The 20,039-nt window shown below is 39.7% G+C and overlaps 1 protein-coding gene across 3 annotated transcripts in view; it reads right to left on the bottom strand.

Annotated features, from left to right (window-relative positions):
• Window positions 1–20,039, bottom strand: part of LOC107225135 (one cut domain family member 2) — a 42,071-nt gene that overhangs the window by 13,186 nt on the left and 8,846 nt on the right. The window contains exons 2-3 of one of the 3 annotated variants that reach the window (XM_046739309.1): window positions 16,758–16,865; window positions 732–804 (exon numbers count right to left, since the gene is read on the bottom strand). The exons of 1 other annotated variant lie outside the window; for it this stretch is intronic. In XM_046739309.1, the coding sequence (XP_046595265.1) occupies window positions 732–804; window positions 16,758–16,865 (181 nt within the window). The remainder of the gene's footprint in view (window positions 1–731; window positions 805–16,757; window positions 16,866–20,039) is intronic. One more of the 3 variants, XM_046739307.1, reaches the window with a different exon arrangement.

Here is a 20,039-nt window from a genome sequence, read left to right as displayed (position 1 = left end):
GTGAGGTCAAATCTAAGAATTTGAAAATAGATATTAAATTACAATTTTGTATTTCATAGGTTGCGTCCGTGTGTTTAAGGAGATGAAATAAGAAAGAAAAAAGTTTTGCGGCTACTCAAATCCAATTGTTGACAGTGTGACGCTGTGACCTTGTTGTTGACAATGTTCTTTTTGTTTCTCTTTTTGTTGGAGGAATGAGAACAAAATGAATTGAAAGAATCGACTAATCGAACTGCATACATGGAAAATATAAGCTGCATTTAGTATACTGTGTAATATATATGTGTGTGTGTCTGTGTGTGTGCGTGTATTATAATCATTCGTACAAAGAACGAGTCAAATAGAATAATCGATAAATTAATTGATCGATCAATGAATAAAAACGGACCGATCAATCAATCTATCAATATAATTGTATGTGTATATGATGTAAAGCAAGGAGGTAATTTGAGTTGTTGAACGAAAATTAATACAACAGGTGTATACGTATAATATATATTTATAAATGCGATAACGTTATACTTGTATAAATACACACAGCGTATATATGTATATACATATACGTTTATATACATATATACACAGAAGCATTTATATCGATAAATGTATATATAAATATATATGTATAAATATATATATGAATGTATATCAGGTCAGGTTTGGTTATGTTTTGTTTCATACAACAATATTGTAGTAAAGTGGAATTATGAACACCGAATCGAGAAACTCACAAGCAGGAGGAAGCGGGTGTTTTCCTTCTTTTAGAGTTGACTGATCTCACGTTAACATTTCTCATCTGGCAGTCTGCAATGCAAAACACATTGGAAGGTTCAACCGAACAGTTTTGACAAACAATTATCCACAAATCTTCGAGGATACACCATCAACCCCGTCGGATACAAAACCAACTGCCGGTATTCCGATTTTCCCACACTCTTCTCCGTCTACCAAACTGGACAAATCGATCCTTCGGTCTTGCGCCTATTTCACTCTCGTTAGATAAAGAGAAGGAAGGAATAAAAAAACAAAAAACAAAAAACAAAAGCGTGAAATAAATCTTGAACGAAACTATCGAAAGTAGACGAATGGACGTGTGGGGAGAAATGATTCAGAATTCAAGTTTCATTGGTAAAAGAAACACGGGTATTAAAATACCCGAGGTAATTATATATACGGATGAAATCGATATTGGGTATAGAAAAAGGAGAAAGTAAATTTTTTTTTTTTTTTTTTCTTATTATTAAACAGGAGAGTAAACTTCGGCGATGAGTGCGCACTTCTCGCAATTGTTCGTTACCAGCTCAGCATTGAAGATGTTATGCGAACACCTAAATTTCATCCCTGACTAAATTATATTATTGTGGGCCCTGTATATAATTTGGGCCTTGTGACCCGCTTACCCGAGTTCCATGACTACGAATAGAGTCCACTCTAAATTCGAAACGAGATTAATTCATTGTGAAGAGTGCGATATTATTGTTACGATCGCAATATATACACAAGGCTAGCTGCAGCTCCGTTGTTACCAAGCTGTTATGATAAGAATAATAACAACAACAACAACAACAACAACAACAATAATAATAATAATAATAATACCAACAGCAATAATTAGAATGATAATGAGAAGAATAAGAATAATATCGAGAATAATAATAATAATAATAATAAGAACAGCACCAATAACTTTAACGATTATGATGTGCCGATCAATTGTTAAAAAAAATTTTCTTTCAGATATTAATTGGATTTGATACAATAAAGTATAAAAATAATCCTGCTGTGGTATATTTAAGGGGATTCTGTAATCAGTATTTACCGACCGAGTAAAATGTTGTACATCTTGACTATTGTCTCTGCAGAGTCTATGCATCGTTGAATAATCGAGTGAGGAAATTTTTTTCCACAACAAGATGTGTTCCTGCACGAATTTCCGAAATGAACTTTCTTACGGTATTCTTGCATGAAACAAACAAGTTTTTTGATATTATTGTTTGGCATTTCAAGTTGAATTATGACGCATAGGCTCTGCAGATAATAGCGAAAACAATTGAAATTTTACTCGGTCGGTAAGGACTGACTATATCATCCTCTTGAGCGTATATTGTTCGGACTGCTCTGTGGCTGTCAAATCGTTTTCAAACCGACTTTAATACAGACGGTAGATTAACCTCCTTCGAAACACAATCCAACAATTGACCCTGTTTCAAAATTTCGAGATTTTTCGTCATGTGTGACACTTATATATAAGTATTCCTGAATTTTGCGAGGATCATCATTTTTAAAATTTTTCATTTTGTACACGTTTGACGAATAAGCAAATTTACCAAGCATTTTCTTGGCAATTCTGAATTTGTTTTTTTTTTTTTTTTAATTTTTTCACCTCTATTCAAGTTACCACGGAACGATGTATTACACAGTCGTGAAAAAATGCTTGGTAAAAAGATGACGCGAACCTGAAAGAAATTTTGATTAGATAAATATTCGTGTGATTTTCTACATTCATAATCATTTGAAGCAGTAGTAACAAGCGGTTCAAAGAAACATGGCTGAGTGAGTGAAATTACAAGGCGATCTCCACCAGTGCCTCAATTTAAATGTGGTTCTTGAAGAAAAGAAATAAAAAAACGATATTGTTGTATATTTTTTATCTGAAATTCCGTCTATCAAGTCGCAAAAGTTCATCGTGAAATTTAGATTTTCAAAATCAAAAGATTAACAAGCATTGCACGATCCGATCAACAAGTATCTCGTATTCAGGTAAAAATTAAGAAAACGTTTCAAAAGTGTAAAGTCATATTTGAACTTCGAGATGAGCTTTCATTTGATCACCTTGACTACATTTTAATACGTGGCTTAACGCTCGCATTGTTGAGTATCGAAAAATGATACAAGGTAGAAATTTTTACTCCACGATCTATGATACACTACCAGGTTCAATCTCATTGTAAGACTAGGTAAATAAGGGCGAGAGACTTGCGAAGTTTGAGGTGAAAAGAAAAGAAACGTCCCGATACCGATTTAATTGACATAAATTGATTTTGTATATAATGCATTATAATTATGTATAACAATATACGTGTAATTATTTACGTGAAAATATAAATATAAAGCTATGGTGCATGGGATAATAGATGTGTGTATACATATATATATATATAAACAATGGCAATAAGCGATATGAGTATATGTATGTATATATGTACATAAATATAAACGTGAAACAAAGTATTACTATCATTATTTTTATAGCCAATCATCGTGTCGCGAAATATTGAAGCCCGAGTTGACGCGAGGTGTTCCTATAAATTATACAGAAATGCCTTCCGACATACAGGGACAATTTGCTCCGGACATTATATAGGACTTATTATACACTCGTAAAGTAGGTATATAATGTAAAGTATGTACAAAGTACAAACCGCCGAAGAGTTTTTTCTTCAGCAAAAAAAAATCGTTCACCACTTTTTGCTGAAAGTTAGACCGTTGTAAAAGCGCAAGTAAAAGTCCCGCACTTTGTCAACATGATATGTTTATCGGTGATCGGATAGTTCAAACATTCTTCGACGACGCTGGTTTGTAACTAAAATTTCTGTTCTTCTCAGCTATCGTAGGCATAAAAAAATTAGACGAGGTTGAGATTCGTAACGTTATTTTAATAACGTACGTGCATTACCAAAGAAAAAAATCATGATTACGTGACTTTAATATCGTCTGAGAATCCATTAGCACCAACTCATGATGGTTTTTGTGATCATTTTTTAATTTTTTGCTACGTCTTTATCGAATTCTGTATTTTATAACGTCTCTTTCGGTTTCTCTAATCACGCAATTCCCGACTACAATCCAACGTTGAGCAATGTTCTCAGCAAAAGTTTCAACACTTGTCAAATTTCATTGTTACAAAAAACAGTGTTTACGTTGATCAAAGCACCTCTGCACTGGTCTTGTGAACATAACCTCCTATTTCACGTATAACGAATATGGCCAAACTGAATCAAACAACGGACACTATCGGTACTAAGCCGATCAAAACCGGTTCATCTACCTTGCTGTGAAAATGAAACGCCTTCGACTATCCTGAGGTTGGGAAACAGCGATTTTTCTTCCATCGCGTCACTCCAATTTCAACTTCATAAAACTAGTCAATTTTCCAGATATCCTAACTGCTCCAGACGCTTACCTGTTTCATTCGACGATGATTTGACTTGGCAGGGTCAAGCTGGCCTGGGTCAAATGGTCTGCCGCATGTACGTATGAGTAATACGTGTATACGTCTCCATATAATAATACGGACGTCGGTCGGTGGGTGGGGCAAGGGGTATGTTGGCATGGGTAGTTTGGCTGGCCAGGATACGTGAGGGTATTGTATTTATGTGCATATTGAGCCTCTATGGGTCCCTCCACTCTGGACTCCCCCATACCAACTCCGGCATAGGGAGCCTTCTTCAGCTCCGGATTTTTCCAATATTCGAACCGCGTTTTACTCGCTCGCCACACCATCGCGCCCCACCAGACCCGTAACCAGGCTAGACTGGGTATGGAAAGTCTCGAATCGAGTTGAAACCAACCGCCGGCCTTCGTTCGTCATATTTCGAGTACGAAATCGAACGGACTGAACGGGGCAGATAGACGTGCCCTAGTCGAGTATATGTGTGGATTTGCTGCACACAGGGAGGGGGGCAAGGAGGAGATTGCCTCTCAAATATTCAACGTACATGTACACCCTTTGGTATACACTGGAATGATTATAGAAAATGTAACATCAACCTTTTTTTTTACCCTAATATCAACTCAAGTCTCCTTTACCTTTCTTTTTCCACTTCCGTGAACGTTTCACCAGCGATTTTCACCTCTTCGACTGCATCCCACCGATTAATGAACACTGGCTGTGCAACTCATTGTCAGTCCAATCTTCACAATCTTCCCAATCTTCCGTGTTCCCAGTCCAACAACTTACATATCAACGGATAGCTGCTGCCGCGAGTTTCGCGTAGCATCCAACGGGTAATGAACGAATGTGTATCTTCGATCGGATGATCACAGCTTCATCACGAATTAGAATCACAGCTGTATCGGCAATGCGTGCACCGATGGATATGGTTGATTGTGTCTTTAACGCGTCACTTCCCAGTTTTGAGGACGGTATTTTGATTCGACAGCTTGAGCATAGATCCTTCATTGCCAATTATAACTGTGGTGATCTTGTTTTCTGGTAACTTAGACTTCGTTCTTTGTCGGATAGTGGAAGCTTATGCTTGGACGGCTGGCGTAAGGATTGACGGGCATCTAATTATTCGCGCAGCGAAAATGTTACTCCCTATACCCACAACGCAGGGTTTCTCGACGATGGTTATGCGGTAAGCTAAAGGCAACACCGTGATCTGTTTCACCGTCGCGTCAGCTTCCGACGCGAGAGGGTGTTTAAATATATATCACAAGAGTGCCAGGCCGGCTCTAGGTGGTTTTCAGTTTGCTGGGTAGGAGATGTGAAAATCCTTCGAAATTGATGAATGGTTGAAAAAGCACATGGTCCAAAGGCATGATTAATATGGATTGAGAAAGATGGGATGCTCCATTCCCTCACTCACCCCGTAGTGTATCGAACGTCAACAATCGATACCGACACTCGGTGTATGGATAAAAGGTGAATATCGCAAAAGAGAAATGCGAGCGGTGTAATTTCGACGCATAGTGTCATCGAGTCGGTGATTTCTTTGCGAAAAGAAAGAGACGAAATTTCCTGGAGCGGGTATAATCAGCAGCTGTCTCACGTCGAATGTAATCAATAGCCAGCATCAAGTCGTCGCGACGTCACGGGAGGAGCGTATCTCTCACGTACGTGCCAGTTGCATCATAGTTTGATTGTTCGGCTTTCTCCAGGTCCCGATGATGCTCGAAGAATGGACGTTGCTGGCTTCGAGCGCAGGACGAGGCAAGGGAAGGATGCAATGCCTACTGGCGGAGCTAGGGAACGAGATAGGGAGACTCTTCTAAATGGGGTGGAGAGCCAGACTCTGCAAGGGTGGAAGGAGGGGAACTCCGAGTAACCCAGTCAGTCGCGAGAAACCGGTGGGACTTGGTATCAGTAAGTTCTTGGATTCACACTCGAACGGGCATAGGAATCCTACTCGGAGTTGACGTTGGCCTTATCAGCGATCTCAGCGCATCCTCGAATCGCAAAATAATGTGATCACCCATTTGAACCAGTGCAGCTCCTCGTTCAAACACTTTGGAACTGTCCTGCATGGATCTTTTTCGGAATTACGGGATAGTCAAGGGTTGATCCGTATCGAAAAAAAAGAAACAGTCACTCGTTACGCCCGAGCGCCAATTGTTACGACTTATACGGCTAATGATGGATAACTGAAAAAGGAGAGCTCGCGTTTACAATCAGTCAAATACGATGACCGTCGACCGGTCGTTGCGTACACGTGCTCTTGAACTCATCGAAAATCGGGAGGGATGTTATTGGGCTCGTTGTTGGCTGGAATACTAAAGGCACATTTAGGACCATGCATGGATTTTATATATTAGATGACACGATCCAGTGTGTGTACATTTTGCACGGGCTTTTGTCAAGTCGAGGTGTACTTCAGTCAAATCAGATGAATCTAAGAGAAGCGCTTCTACTTTCAAGTCAACGGAACAATCCAAAGATGGTGTCGTTAAAAACCCTCCCCCAAGACTCGATCGTAAAGTGTATAACTACCAAAGTGTAGAAACATCGGAGGATCGTATACTCGACGAGCATTTCTATCCTACAAGAGGAACGACGAAAATGGGCGGCAAAAGCGTATATTTAATAATGAGAGATCGGGAGCCGTAACCGCGGCTGAAGTTCCCCCGGCCAAGCGGCACCCGGTTACCAACCCCCGAAGCTTTTCTCTCCGTCGTTTTCTATCGCGGTAGCCGCCGTACATCAATATTAAAAATAAGCGTCGATATATCTACGTATATAGGTACATAGATACCTGCACATATAGGCATGTACAGGCGTAGGTATAGGTGGTGGTAAAATACCTCTCTCATACGTATACAACGACTCTGTATCTGTGCAGAAATATATGTACATAGAGTATATAGGTAAAGTGGGTAGAAAAAGGCGAGCGCCAGTGCTGCTGCAGTAGTGGTGCACCACGTTTCAGAGCTCCACCTCACCTCCCTCTTCCTCTTCTATTGCCTCGGTCGCAGCGTCTGCCGGATAGCAGCGCCCAACTGCCGTCCGCTCGCTCTGCTCGTTGCGCGAGAATTAATAAAGGCAGAATTAATAAAAAATTACACATTTTTCATTTATCGAAAACCCAAAGCCGGGATGGGGAAAGGGGTGACGGAGGGCGGTTGGTAAGGGGAGATAAAAAGGGTGCAGGGACGCTCGGTTATACGCGTTTTGCCTCCTTTCCATACATAATGCCAGACACACTACACGGTCGGATTTCCGATGTTTATGAAGTTCATTTCGTTTGCTTAGCTCACTTGGATATCTAACTGCTAGCCTTGAGAAATAACCAGAACACTGAAACCCGTAGGTACACAAACCATAAAATAAACTAGTTACGAACCATCTGAAACACTGTATGATGCCAATTTTAGATGTGAAGTAGAATTGACACGAGTTGATCACCACCTTTAGTATCCAACTGCGGGCCTTGAGGAGTAAACAGATTACTGAAACCCATGTGGTACTTAAATCAGTAAATACACTGGTCACGAACCATCTCATACACTGTATGAGGCCAATCTCTCTCATGGAGTACAAATGACACGAGCTAGTGATCACCACCTCTAATATCCAACTGCCAGCCTTGAGAAATAACCAGATTACTGAAACCTATGTGGTAACACAAACCGTAAAATAAACTGGTCACGAGTCATCTGAAACACTACGTGATGCCAATTTCGCTCATGGGACACAATTGACACTGGATGGTGATCACGGACCTCAAAAGTTTCTGCCCCACAGTTTGTTTTGCTACTTTTGGTACTACCTTTGGCACCTTGTTTAATCCTTGATGTATTTCCGACGGCTCGACTCAGCCTCTTGGATTGAAATTTAGCTGCCCATGAGCATTTTTCTACTCTTCCAGCTCGGGGTCGGAGTATTCCGGTTTAACCCTGGAGCGGATGTGTTCAGAGTTTTTACTTTGCAGAACCCGGTTAGGCAGGGCCAGAAGTGGCTAAGGTCAGCCCACCAGACAGGCAGCGGGCAGCCAGGCAGCTGTGCGAGTCGCTATCAGGAAAAATTTAATTACAAAAAAGTTCTGGCATTCCATCAGTTTGGTCCAGGCTCTGGGCTCTGCAGAACAGCATCATGCGGGTGTACAACCTCCATCGTTTCAGTAACGTTGCTGTGGTTTTGTGCCCAACCCTAGTCTCTTCGAACCTCGATTCCTCTCTCACTGCCGGCTTTTTATAAACCGTTATATAATATTCTATTAATAGCATTTTTCAGGGAACGTATAGCTTGTCGAAGCTTTTTTTTCATTTTTTTTTTTTTGTTTTGTTTTTTTATTTTACTTACCCGTCCATCGGGACAGAGGCATTAAGCGTTTTGCGCAGGATTGAACCGGTCTGCAATATATGAAGCCATTCGAAACTTGACCCTAAACGAACGAGAGGAACGATTTTCCTGTTGAAAATAAAACCTGCTGTAGGAATGTTTGCGGGTTATTTAAAACACGGGGAAAAAATTCAGTTAGGAAGAATAACAATAAAGAGGAATGATATCAAGAACTGAAAAGATAATTCCAAATAATTACATCCATGTATAGTTTAATGGTATTGTCGAAATTCATTCCCCGATTGGTGAACAGCACCGACATATAATGAATCAATTCCAATTAGACGACCCCCCCCCCCCCCCCCCCCCCTTCACCGTCCTTTTGGATACGAAACACCAGCAGGTGATCGATTTGGAAGAATATACCTACTGGTACACGAGAAACGCATTTCAGAGGTGCAATATCAAGACTCTGTTGCAATTAACTAATTACTCAATGGCGTCGAATTGTGTTTGCTAATATCTCGAAGTGCGGACCTTGAAACGCACAGGAAACCTGATAATAGTAAAGCGTCACGAATTTGGTCAAACTTTCGAGGCTCGAAGAATATTTCAATCGATTCTAATGTGGAAAGGAATATGTCGGGCAAAGGGGAGTAGAATGAAAATGTACAGGTTCGGATACTGTGTGACCATAGGTGCTTTTGGGATCAAGCACGAAATCTTGGACGTGCCAGTAGGTGTGGTGGTATAGCTGCTACTACCTGAAGCCAAAGACTCTCTCTCGGCTCTTGCACTTTACAGCAAGAGACACCCTGACGAGCGAAAGAGGGAGAGAGGGAGAAGGAGGAAGATAGGTAGATAGACAGATAGATAGACGTTAGTGATGGGGTGAAACCCACCCTCCACCCTACCTTTACCGACTACCCACCACTCCAACCACTAGGCGAACTGAGGACAAAAATCAATATGAACCTGTAGCCATTTCTCTTTAATCTGCCATGTACTGGCTAGAACTGAACCAACCAACCAACCCCTTCTATATCCTCCTTTCCTGTCCGACTGCTACTCAACGCCACCAGGACTCTCCTGAATTCAATCATCCTGACTTAGTAACACTCATTTGTTTATCGACAAACTTGAACTAACTGGCCAATGCACCGACCGTCAAACTCTCTTCTGGGTATAATGGTATAGACTTATTTTCAAAACGTTGCTCGAGTGTAAGTCACGGATGGTTTGTTGTCTTTTTCCAACTGAATTCGAAGATTTATGCCACCTTGTACAGTTGAAGGATATCAATTTTTTGATGGACCGTCTAATCACTTCTTTGGTCGGCATGCGGAACGTCGTTCAAAACATTCGTATACCAGTGAAAATTGAATCCTATTTCTGCAGATTTATTATTATATACTGCTGGAGGAAAGTTAACGTTCGATTATACGGCCACCAATTGTTAATCGAACGTACGAAACGGGTAGAAATAATTTCCTGGTAACAGAAAATCTGCATGAATGGTGCGTATAGAAATGAGAATTTTCAGTCTACGGAGGAAGAAATGACGCGGATATTACTTAGGAGGAGACGACGGCTATTTCACTTTCGTTACCCCTACCCCAATTCTCGAGATCATTGAAACGCTTGATTAAACGATGAAAGATTATCCAGGGTACATATATGATCCATCAAACCCATTGTAAACAATCGATTCACTTCTTAGGCACCGGTACCCTGCGTGCTTAAAGATTTAAACTCCAATCGATCACCTGAATTCGAAAAAAGATCCTTGCATCGCTTAATGCAGTAATGGCGATTCACGTAGTGCTTCGAATCAAACGCAGCATAGTGCCACAACATGATGAGCCTGGCACTGGCCCTCCGTGTGGTATAAGTGCAAATCGATACCAGTCGTCTACTTTGGGTACACAACGATTCCTTGACGACCCAGACAAATAGTTTGGAAAACGTTATCTATCCACCCGCTGAACGAGGTAGAACGCTTATTGCTCACAGTTGACTTAGTACAACAGTTGACTGGGAGGTGGTTCGTTTCTTTCGTCAAAAGACAAATTCGCTACTCAAATATTCACGCCAAGTTCTTTTTTCCTATTTTGTTGAAATTCAAAAGACCCATTTATGGATGATTCTTCACCGAATGAAGGAATTAACGGATTCCAAATGCAGTAACGCACTACGTTAGGAATGATTGAGTCATTCCTGTGAAATCAATGACAACAAATTGTCGGCTGAATATCTCTTTGGTCTCACTTTTAAAAGTCGTTTGGCTTACACGATCGATAAGTCGGTACAAATATAGGATATAAGGCAGGTAGTAATGGAGTGTGGTTTGGTTTGTAGTGGGGCGACTATACCTGCATATACGTATATATATATATATACGTATATACACGGAGACAACGTAGCAAAATATACAGCGTGTGTAAGGACGATATATTCTATTCGCCCGGGGTTTTATAAACCTGGGACATATTTAGCGGCGCACTGTGTACAGTAAGAGGCTTTCTCACCGTTCCAGATGACTTTTAGGTGGTAAAAAGCTCCGCCGAAGTGCTCATCAAGTAACGCGACAACGTTATGGTGTATCAGCGAGTTGATATACCGTCTGCAAGACACAAACCATAATTTCAAAATTTCTTTCATGAAATTACGAATATATTAGCTGAACTATCACATGTGAAATAATTTCCACTGCAATGGTCAAGGACGTTTTGATTCCCCTTTTTGTTGTGTCTCCGACAATGACACATGCATTTATAGAAGAGTGCGTTTGAGGACGATTTTCAGCCCGCTTTTATTTAATACCGCGTTATCCATACCGCACAGAGTTAAATCGACTCTGTACTAATCTTTCTTCAGCTGTAGATACGTGTAGAAAATGCAGCTCAGGGACGCGTAGCTCAGGTGGTTAATCGGACGGAAAAAGCCAGCGGCTGCGACGACGGATGATTCGGTTGGGCGCAATTTTGTATCTCTCAAACGTAACATGACGACATTGATATACACGTGCGAGAATCATTCAAGTCAATGGACTAACCGCCTCAATCCATTTCGAGGTAATCGTTGGAATACCCAGTTGAACAAACGTCCAAGTTTTTTGACACTTCTCCGGGTAGAAACCCTCGGCACTGGGTCGGGATAACCAGTGTTAGTCATGGTCCCAGTTGAGAACTGGTTACAGCTCAACCATTATTGGAAACTCATTATATGCACTCGGGGTAGCCGCCCGTGTGTTGTGGTGCACATGCCCAGCAGCCAGAATCCGAAATGAATTTCTAGACGAAAAGTAAGACTCGTGGCAGCAGCCATCCGGAACGGGTTTACAGTACCAGTTGCTGATTCGGAAAAGAATCGGTGACATCCGATGACGTTCCGAATTGACGAAGTTTTATGGCACGGCACAAAATGGTTTGAAAAGTTGAAGGAAATCGTTTCACACCGGCGACTAAGGGCGCAGAGTCGTGAAGCCGAATTTGAAAAACGGGAAGTAATTAACCATAACGGTCGGAGAAAGTTAGGTCGAAAAAAAAGAGAAGCTGCTCTTTCATTTTGCCAGCGTATATAATCGAAAGGTTAAAGTCTACACCGAAGGAGGGTTAGCACTCTTTTTGCATGCACGAACTCGACACGATTTATCAATTATAACGGACCATTAGTTCTATCACTTATTGAAGCGTACATTTTTATCCGTAAGCCATCATTTTTTATACTTTCGCAAACCGTTTTGCGTACACACCATCCTTACCAGAAGGACGACGCACAGTGATTTTTACTGTTCTTCGTTTTCCAATTTTTTACCATCCAGAATCGCAGTAATAAAGTACTGTCAATCACGATATCCTCGATTCTCCCCGGGCAATTTCGGAATTGAAGTTCAAAGTGAAGAAGCGTTTTTGATCATTTTTACCGTCAGTTAGAGAGAAACGTGTCACGCGTAAAGACCAGGTCGTCGAGTGCGATTGAAGAGACTTTCTCGAAAGTATACCCGGTCATAAATAGGAAGGACCTGAACGCAAACGACCGTTAGGTACACCCGGTGAAAAACAATAACGATACTTCCTGATGAAACGACGTCCATCTTCCGCTGGTGGAGGGCAAAATAGACCAGAGTCATCAAAGACGCTTCAGCGTTCGGAGTTAAGCGAACAGCAGCGACTCTTGACTGGTTCAGTCACGTGCAGCTGCCTGTCATTTTTAGGTTTGGAATTTGGGTTGCGGACATGTGATTCATGCTGACGAAGGAATCACCCTCTTTTCCAATGTCGAGCGGACTTCCAACGTCGAAGGTTCTTCAATTATAAACTTGGAAAAGCAGTCAGAGACTTTAAAATGTTCCGAACCAAGCTTGGCCAGGACCAACAACCATGTTCGGTTTCTTCGGGTGTAGATACGCTTGCTTTCTTTCCACGTGCAAGATTCTTCGACTGTCGCGTGTTCGTGCAGACTTGAGAGGAAGAGTCGTGAACAGGACAATCCATTGATAGAATGATTCGCGGGCGTAACGTGATTCGGGAAGAAATATTACCTTTATTCCCGGTCACCCACAGAACGGGCTTTTCCAATCCCATCGAACCAACGACTCGAACATTGGCCAACGAGCTAATAGGCCGCATTCAATAAGCCTGAAACTTGATGAATAGCTCCGATTTGTGACCATAATCGAATCCGAGTGAAGCAAGGTACGGTTTTGTCCATAACTTTTCCAAGCCTCGTATAACGGTGAACCGAGTATCTCCCTAACTCTGGATTTCCTATCCAGTGATTATTCCAATACCAGTAATTCAGCCCCACGGGGTTTGATGCACTTCCAGATCAATGCAGAGGCGTTTCGCATGTGAAATGTATCGTCAAGTGGCGCGTTGACACCGTTCAAAAAAGAAGAAAAAAAAAGAAGAAGAGAGAATAGAGAGAAAGAACGTAGGTATATGCTTCCACACATGCTAAGATTCATGTATCTTCACACGTTGGAAATATCTACTCCTAGGAACACTTAGCAGTGCATCGCGCGGCGGCGGGGCTTCTTTCTTCAGAGCGATTCACAGAGTTGAGTACCGTGTATCGATGCCCAAAGCTTACGCTCACGCTTCTAACGAAGATTGTTATTCACGCGTTAACTTTTACTGCGATGTCCATCAAACGCCGCTGTGAATTAATAAGAATAAAAAAATGAAATAAAAATAATATAATAATGAAACTGAGAGTGTTCTTCTATGACAATTGAACTCTAGTCAAAGCAAGGATCGAATTCAAACCTATGTTATGGAACCGTAAAAAAATCAAGATTCACGAGTTTATATCATCCTCAATTTCGACGACTGGATACTCCGAGAAGAAGAGCGAATTCCAATGAGCGAATTTATCTCTTTCACTGTATTGTCCAGCTCGAAAGTTTCAAGTCTCCATCCCCGTAACGCAGCGGTCGTCGACTGAGTAGTGCCTGGCTAAAAAACAAGGCGACGTCTTAACGGCATTAGCTACTTAGAAAAGATTTTAAAACAGGATGTTTCAAGCGTGTTCACCCCATCCCACTTCGCGAGCTGAAAGCCTTTACCCTAAAACACATCAACAATTTACAATCGCAATGCTCTGGAGATTCGTACGACTACATTCATCCACCACGAGACAATTGATGTTATCGAGGAATTGATTCACACTATTAAACACTCGTTCAACTAGAAAACTTTTACAACCGTGACGTGCCTCTCTGATTTTACCGAAAAAGTTTTAGCGGTCTATCTGTCGCTGGCACAAGTTACACTTTCTGTCTGTCTGTTGACTGACTGTCTGTCTGTCTGTCTGTCTATCCGTAAGCACGCAATATTCCCGCACAAATTTTCAACGACTACATTACTTCGTAGACCACGAATAAGGCATGTGGATACTGACCCAAGGGTCCGACAGTCATTCGACCGTCAATTTTTTATCATTCATCACCATTTGATTGGTTTCGGCTTCGGTTCTCTTCTCTTGGCACTCGTATTTTTGACCATCTCTTTTTTCATTGTTGCATTAACTTCACCTTTGACTGATCGGTTAGAGAGTATGTCGCTTATCCATGAATTTTTGAAATTCTATTTCGAAGAGAAACCTGTTGAACTTGTCATCGAGATACTGTTTCTTCATCCTGCGATTCTTTTTTTTTTCTTTGTTTTGTACGAAACGATTATTATGAATTGTTACACATTTGTTAGATACCATATTGCAAGCATTTCAAAGAAGCTTGAAGTTTCTTTGCCTACCTTCCACAGCTGCCTCAGAGAATATCGATGATTAAGAAGATAATCACGCGATGCGGAGAAGCGCATTTATTCTTACCACAACGTGTACACGTATTCCTCTTTGCATAGCATCAGCTTAATGTACCTGTCTTAAAGTCAGCCTTTAAACATCCCGACATCAAAGGTGTATTAACTTTCTGCCAATTAATGCAACTAACAAGAAGCTAATTAGTTTGCCACGCTTGTTGTGCAAAGTGGTAGTATACTCGTATGTATGTATAACACATAATTCCATGTGTATATATCGTACCTATACGTTAAATCCTGGTCATGTACGTTCGCCTGAAAACATCTAACCGTATCTTCGACAAATATTTGCTATATTCAGTTGAAAAAATTACGAAATGTTTTACAAATTTCAACCTAAATACTGTTATTGGTTTTTTTTTTGTTTTGTTTCTATCACAGTATTACACAGTCGGTCGAATTGATCCTGTTCTGACGGTCGTCCGAAGTGATTACGACAGGATTTTTTTTTGTCGGCTTGGATAAATGATTAGTTTTCAAAAAGAAAAAAAAAACACCTTACTTTCAATACTTACATGCGGTTATCTGAAAACTGTACAACATGTACATACACAATATGCGTACATACAAGTTTTACATATAATCGACTAATCATATATTACTTGTATAAACTAAACCCTGTGTGCGCTAGACGTTTAATTAGACACCTCTTGGTACCTGTATCAGGAGTTTCGGGCCGTAGTTGGGTTGTATACAAATCAATATCCATTCCCGGGGGGGCCGTTGGGGGGAAGTTGGAAAGACGTTCGGCGGGTCGTCGGAGGGTGAAGCAGGGGCGGACGGTGGTGCAGGGAAGTAAAGAAAAAAAAAAAAAAAGTAGTAGAAAAAAGGAGAGAAAGGAGAGGAAAAGAGAGCAAAATAAGTGTGAGGGGGTGGGGGGGGGAGGGGAGGGGAGGGAGCGAGAAAAAGAAAATACAGAAGAAAAGAAAAAGGAGGGAAAATGTCGGGGGAGGGGGGGAGGAGGAAAAGCAGAAGGAATGGACTCTAGATTCCACCGTTGCAGGGAGCCGTTCGTTGTTGGTTGTTGGCTCTTGGCTACAGCAGACTTTTTTCACATACATACATATATATATATATATGGTTGCACTGCATACATATATTTACATATATATATATATATGTATAAATGCATGCATATACATATATGTATATGTATGTATATTACATACAACGGGATGTTTTCCCTGCAGGATAATGTCGAGTCTTGAAAAGGGGTAGGAAGAGACGGGGAGGAAAACTTTTGTAGACGATAGATTGGAAAATTTTTTTAACCGTTGAGATTTGAATGAGTCCCCAATTCCTGCAAACTACCCAGATTACTTTCCTTCCTATAATCCCAAGATTCACTCGCCGACGATACCATTTTTTTTTTTTTTCATTTTCTCTATTTTTTACTTTCTTGGCTTTCGAATCGCCGACAACAGGTTTTGAAATCGGCTTTAGGTTACTTACTGTGATTTTCCTTTCCTAAATTTAGTTTAATCTACGTTTCGCGTCGAAGAATGTTCGAACTATTTTTCATCACGGTTATATTAACATAAACGGTGTATACTTTTGCCGATTTGCGTATTTCATTGTTTTTTTTTGTTTTTTCCGTAGAAACGTTTTCGTCCTTTCGTTATATCTGCAGCGTTACGTCACGTAATTGCGACCGAAGAATTTTTGTATCAGGGCGGATAATAAGACCGTGTTTTTTGTTTTATTGAAAAAAGAATTATAGTCCCACTTTCCGCCCTGATTATATTACGTATACATATATAACGTGAAAAGTGTAAATGAAAATAATTCTTGTCGTATAATGTATAGATGAATCGATGAAATTTGCACTGCGTATCAAATGGTTATTTCAATTATACCTTACGTTAATGATAATTTAGCGATATTATTGTGAGTAGTATATAGGTAGGTATATAGTATGATGATAGTGATATTACCATACGAGTTGTGAAACTGTTGGTGGTGCGTGTCGATTCCGGATCCGGGATGGTGAGGGTCCAGCATGCCGTCCGGGTCACCGCCACTCTCAGAGCAGTTGCTTAGCGCTAAAACCAAACCGATAGACACACACCTTGTGTTTTTTTTTTTTAATTCACTTTTATTAAATCCTCTCATTCGCTCGTCCTTTTTCACTCTCAATCTCACTCGCTCTTTATCTCGCCTCATCATCGACGGTATCAAATTTCTTTCTCCATTTTCCTACAACCAAAGACAAATTTCAACTTGCTACGAGGTATAATAAACAAAGACGCACTTGCACAAGTGTTAAAAATTTTCATCATACCTACTAAAATTGAAAATAAAGAAAGTGCCAACAAAGTTTTGTGCAACGCGCTGTTTGAAGGAAATTTACGATTTGGATTGTTTGCTGTATATCTTTCTTTTTACTTTATCTTTTTTTTTTTTTTTTTTAAAAAAATAAAGGAAATAATTTTTTTAAATTCAAAGAGAGAGAGGAACACGCGATGACAGCTGGGGTAAAATTTACGGTTCTTTTTTTTCAATCATATTTTACGATCCGCTTAAAATGAAACATTACGATCATGTGTACCGGTTGTTTGTACTTTTCTCTTTTCTCATTTTTATTTTTTCATTGGTTTTTTTTTTTTTTCTTTTTTTCTTTGTGCCTCGTTCGAACGTCACGCATTTATAAATTTTTTTAGATACGAGATCAAATAACGCGTATACTCAACGATATGTGACAATTCGTGTACAGCTTCAAGTTAATCCTTTTCCCTCAGATAAATAACATTGTTTTGATGTCACTTAATTGAAAATACAATCCGGGAATTAATTTTGTCATGTGTGTATGGATGTGTTCACCTCATCCTTTGAGCGACTACAATTTCCCGTTCAATTGACAGTTTACATACAGCTGCAGAATCCGAAGTTCGTATTTTCGATCCAACGTATAAATGTTTGAAGAAAAAAAAAAAAAAAAGATAAAATAAAATTTTTTCGTCAATTTGGTGGTAGAAGTGTGCAGAATGTTCTGTTTTCTATTTTCAATTGTTATAATTCGTCGAGATCGAACTCGAAGATTAAGGTAATCAATTGATCGACACACGATTAAAATTAATTGCGAGTTGATAAATTTCATACGCTCTACAAGTATTCATGACACACACACATAGTCGCACCCACACAACTTACAAAACTAATAGGAAACATAACTGAAATTGCCAATTTTTCATTTCCTAGTTTCTTGTTTATAAGGCATTTTCGTAATTTTAACCGTAAGCAACAGTTTACTCATCTATAATTTATAATGCAAAAATATATCTCTGTATGGAATTGCATTAAAAAAAAAAGCAAAAGAAAAACTCATTATTATTATACCTTCAGAGATGTATTAAACATGCGCGTACATACTATAATTATCGTAGATTTTACAATTAGTAAAGAAACGAAATTTTTTTACCATAAATTTCTTTTTTATCGTTGTATCTTAGCGGGAAAATGGAAATATTGGACAGTCAGCGGGTAGACGAGTGTAGAATTATTCAAATTCTGGGCACTTCGATTTAGGAATAGGATTTTCGTATTACATGATTCACAAATACGATGAAAAAATTTAATAAATATATGAATAAATAAACTTCTGTCAGTTCGTCGTCGATCAATTATTATAGAATAATTTTTTCTTACACTTCAAATTCCGCGGATGATGTTAAAAGTACACACGCCTGAGCTAGATGGTATATTATTTTTCCTACTATACAAAATTATAAATTCAACAAGACAAACTCGACCATCGTTCAAGCGATAAACAATAAACAGCAAGAATTCTACACGAATGCCTTCCTCGATTTTGCGTATACTTACGAGTACATAAATTTCAAAATCAAAGCATGTATAAGTAATCACTAAATAGAATGAAAATATCGAGAAAGAAAAAGAAACTAAATTTACATGTAAGAGGTTATTTAGAGGTGCGATTGTCTATCCGTTTGGTTTATATATTTCAATATCTAATTTAATTCTCATGCTTTGAGAGTTGAATAAAGCAAGCAATTTGCGGAAAGGAATTTTCTTTCTTATTTATTTCTTTTTTTTTCCTTTGTTTCACAAGTAAAGGAGTGAAGGCATTGTTTGTTTATCTTTTCGTTTGATCGGACCGTTTTTACTACAGAGACGAAAATCATCTCGGGTGCACACAATACATAGTCGGAAAGAAAAGTGATAGCAGGATTTGTCAGGCTTTCGGGTATTCATTGTGCAAGGAAATGTTCGGATCGTGTGTACACTATATACCTTGACGTGAATCCCTACGATAAACCGTCTCTGATTATATCTTTCTAGAATGACAATTAACCAACTATTCTATGTAATTCGGTAGTACGTCACTTTTTTTTCAAATCCAAGTATGTAGAAGAAGCGGAACGAATTTTTTATGTATATACTTTTTGTTTTTAGCCGAATACGTGAGTGAAATAAGTTTTTCGCTACACCTTAATTTTTAAAGTTTTCTTCTTTTTCCCGCCAAGATTGGGGCAGACACTGTTTAGGAAATGTTAGTCCTCTTCAGCTTTGTTACTACGGTAGTGGTGGCAACCCTGTTTTTCCAATTCGTTTGAGGTTAGGTTGGCTCGGGTTACGCCTTTATGCATTTCCAGACACGAGACGAGACTCCTCACACTTTTACATTCGATGAGTCAGCACGCAATGCGCATACATACAAAGTAACAAAACAAATTGCATGACTCGAATAAACGTGCGGTGACAAACAATATTTCCACAAATTCATACAATTCTGTAAATTTAACGCACGCGTAATAAACAAATTAGTAAAACCGTTGCGCGAATCACACGGTTATTCAAATGTCATTTCAATCATGGCTGCGCGTGTTTCCTACAATTTTTCAAAACAATCATCGATTATCGACAAAAGTTTTCCGTGAAACTCACCGCGCTCAACGCCGACATTTAGGCAACCGAACCTACGTTCTCTGTTCCAGCGTATTAAAAATGTAACTCCGGTTGCATATTTTCTGACGTTAAGCGGCGAGTTTCACAGCAAATATCCGGCATATTTTTTTTTTCTTTTGTTATTTTCGTCATACCCAGTCGCCGACATGGTTTTTCCTACGAGTTGTACACGCGCGTCCAGCTTATATCTGTAATGATGATCGCCACGCTTTAGGTGGGGGTTGACGCACGCTTGCGGGGTTGCGTATACAGTACAAGGTATACGATGTTAGTCACTTCTTTACGCACGT

Source organism: Neodiprion lecontei, chromosome 5, assembly GCF_021901455.1.
Source record: "Neodiprion lecontei isolate iyNeoLeco1 chromosome 5, iyNeoLeco1.1, whole genome shotgun sequence".
Lineage (NCBI taxonomy): Eukaryota > Metazoa > Arthropoda > Insecta > Hymenoptera > Diprionidae > Neodiprion > Neodiprion lecontei.
The sequence above is the reverse complement of the archived record's forward strand: the minus strand, read 5'-3'. Positions and strand labels throughout refer to the sequence as shown.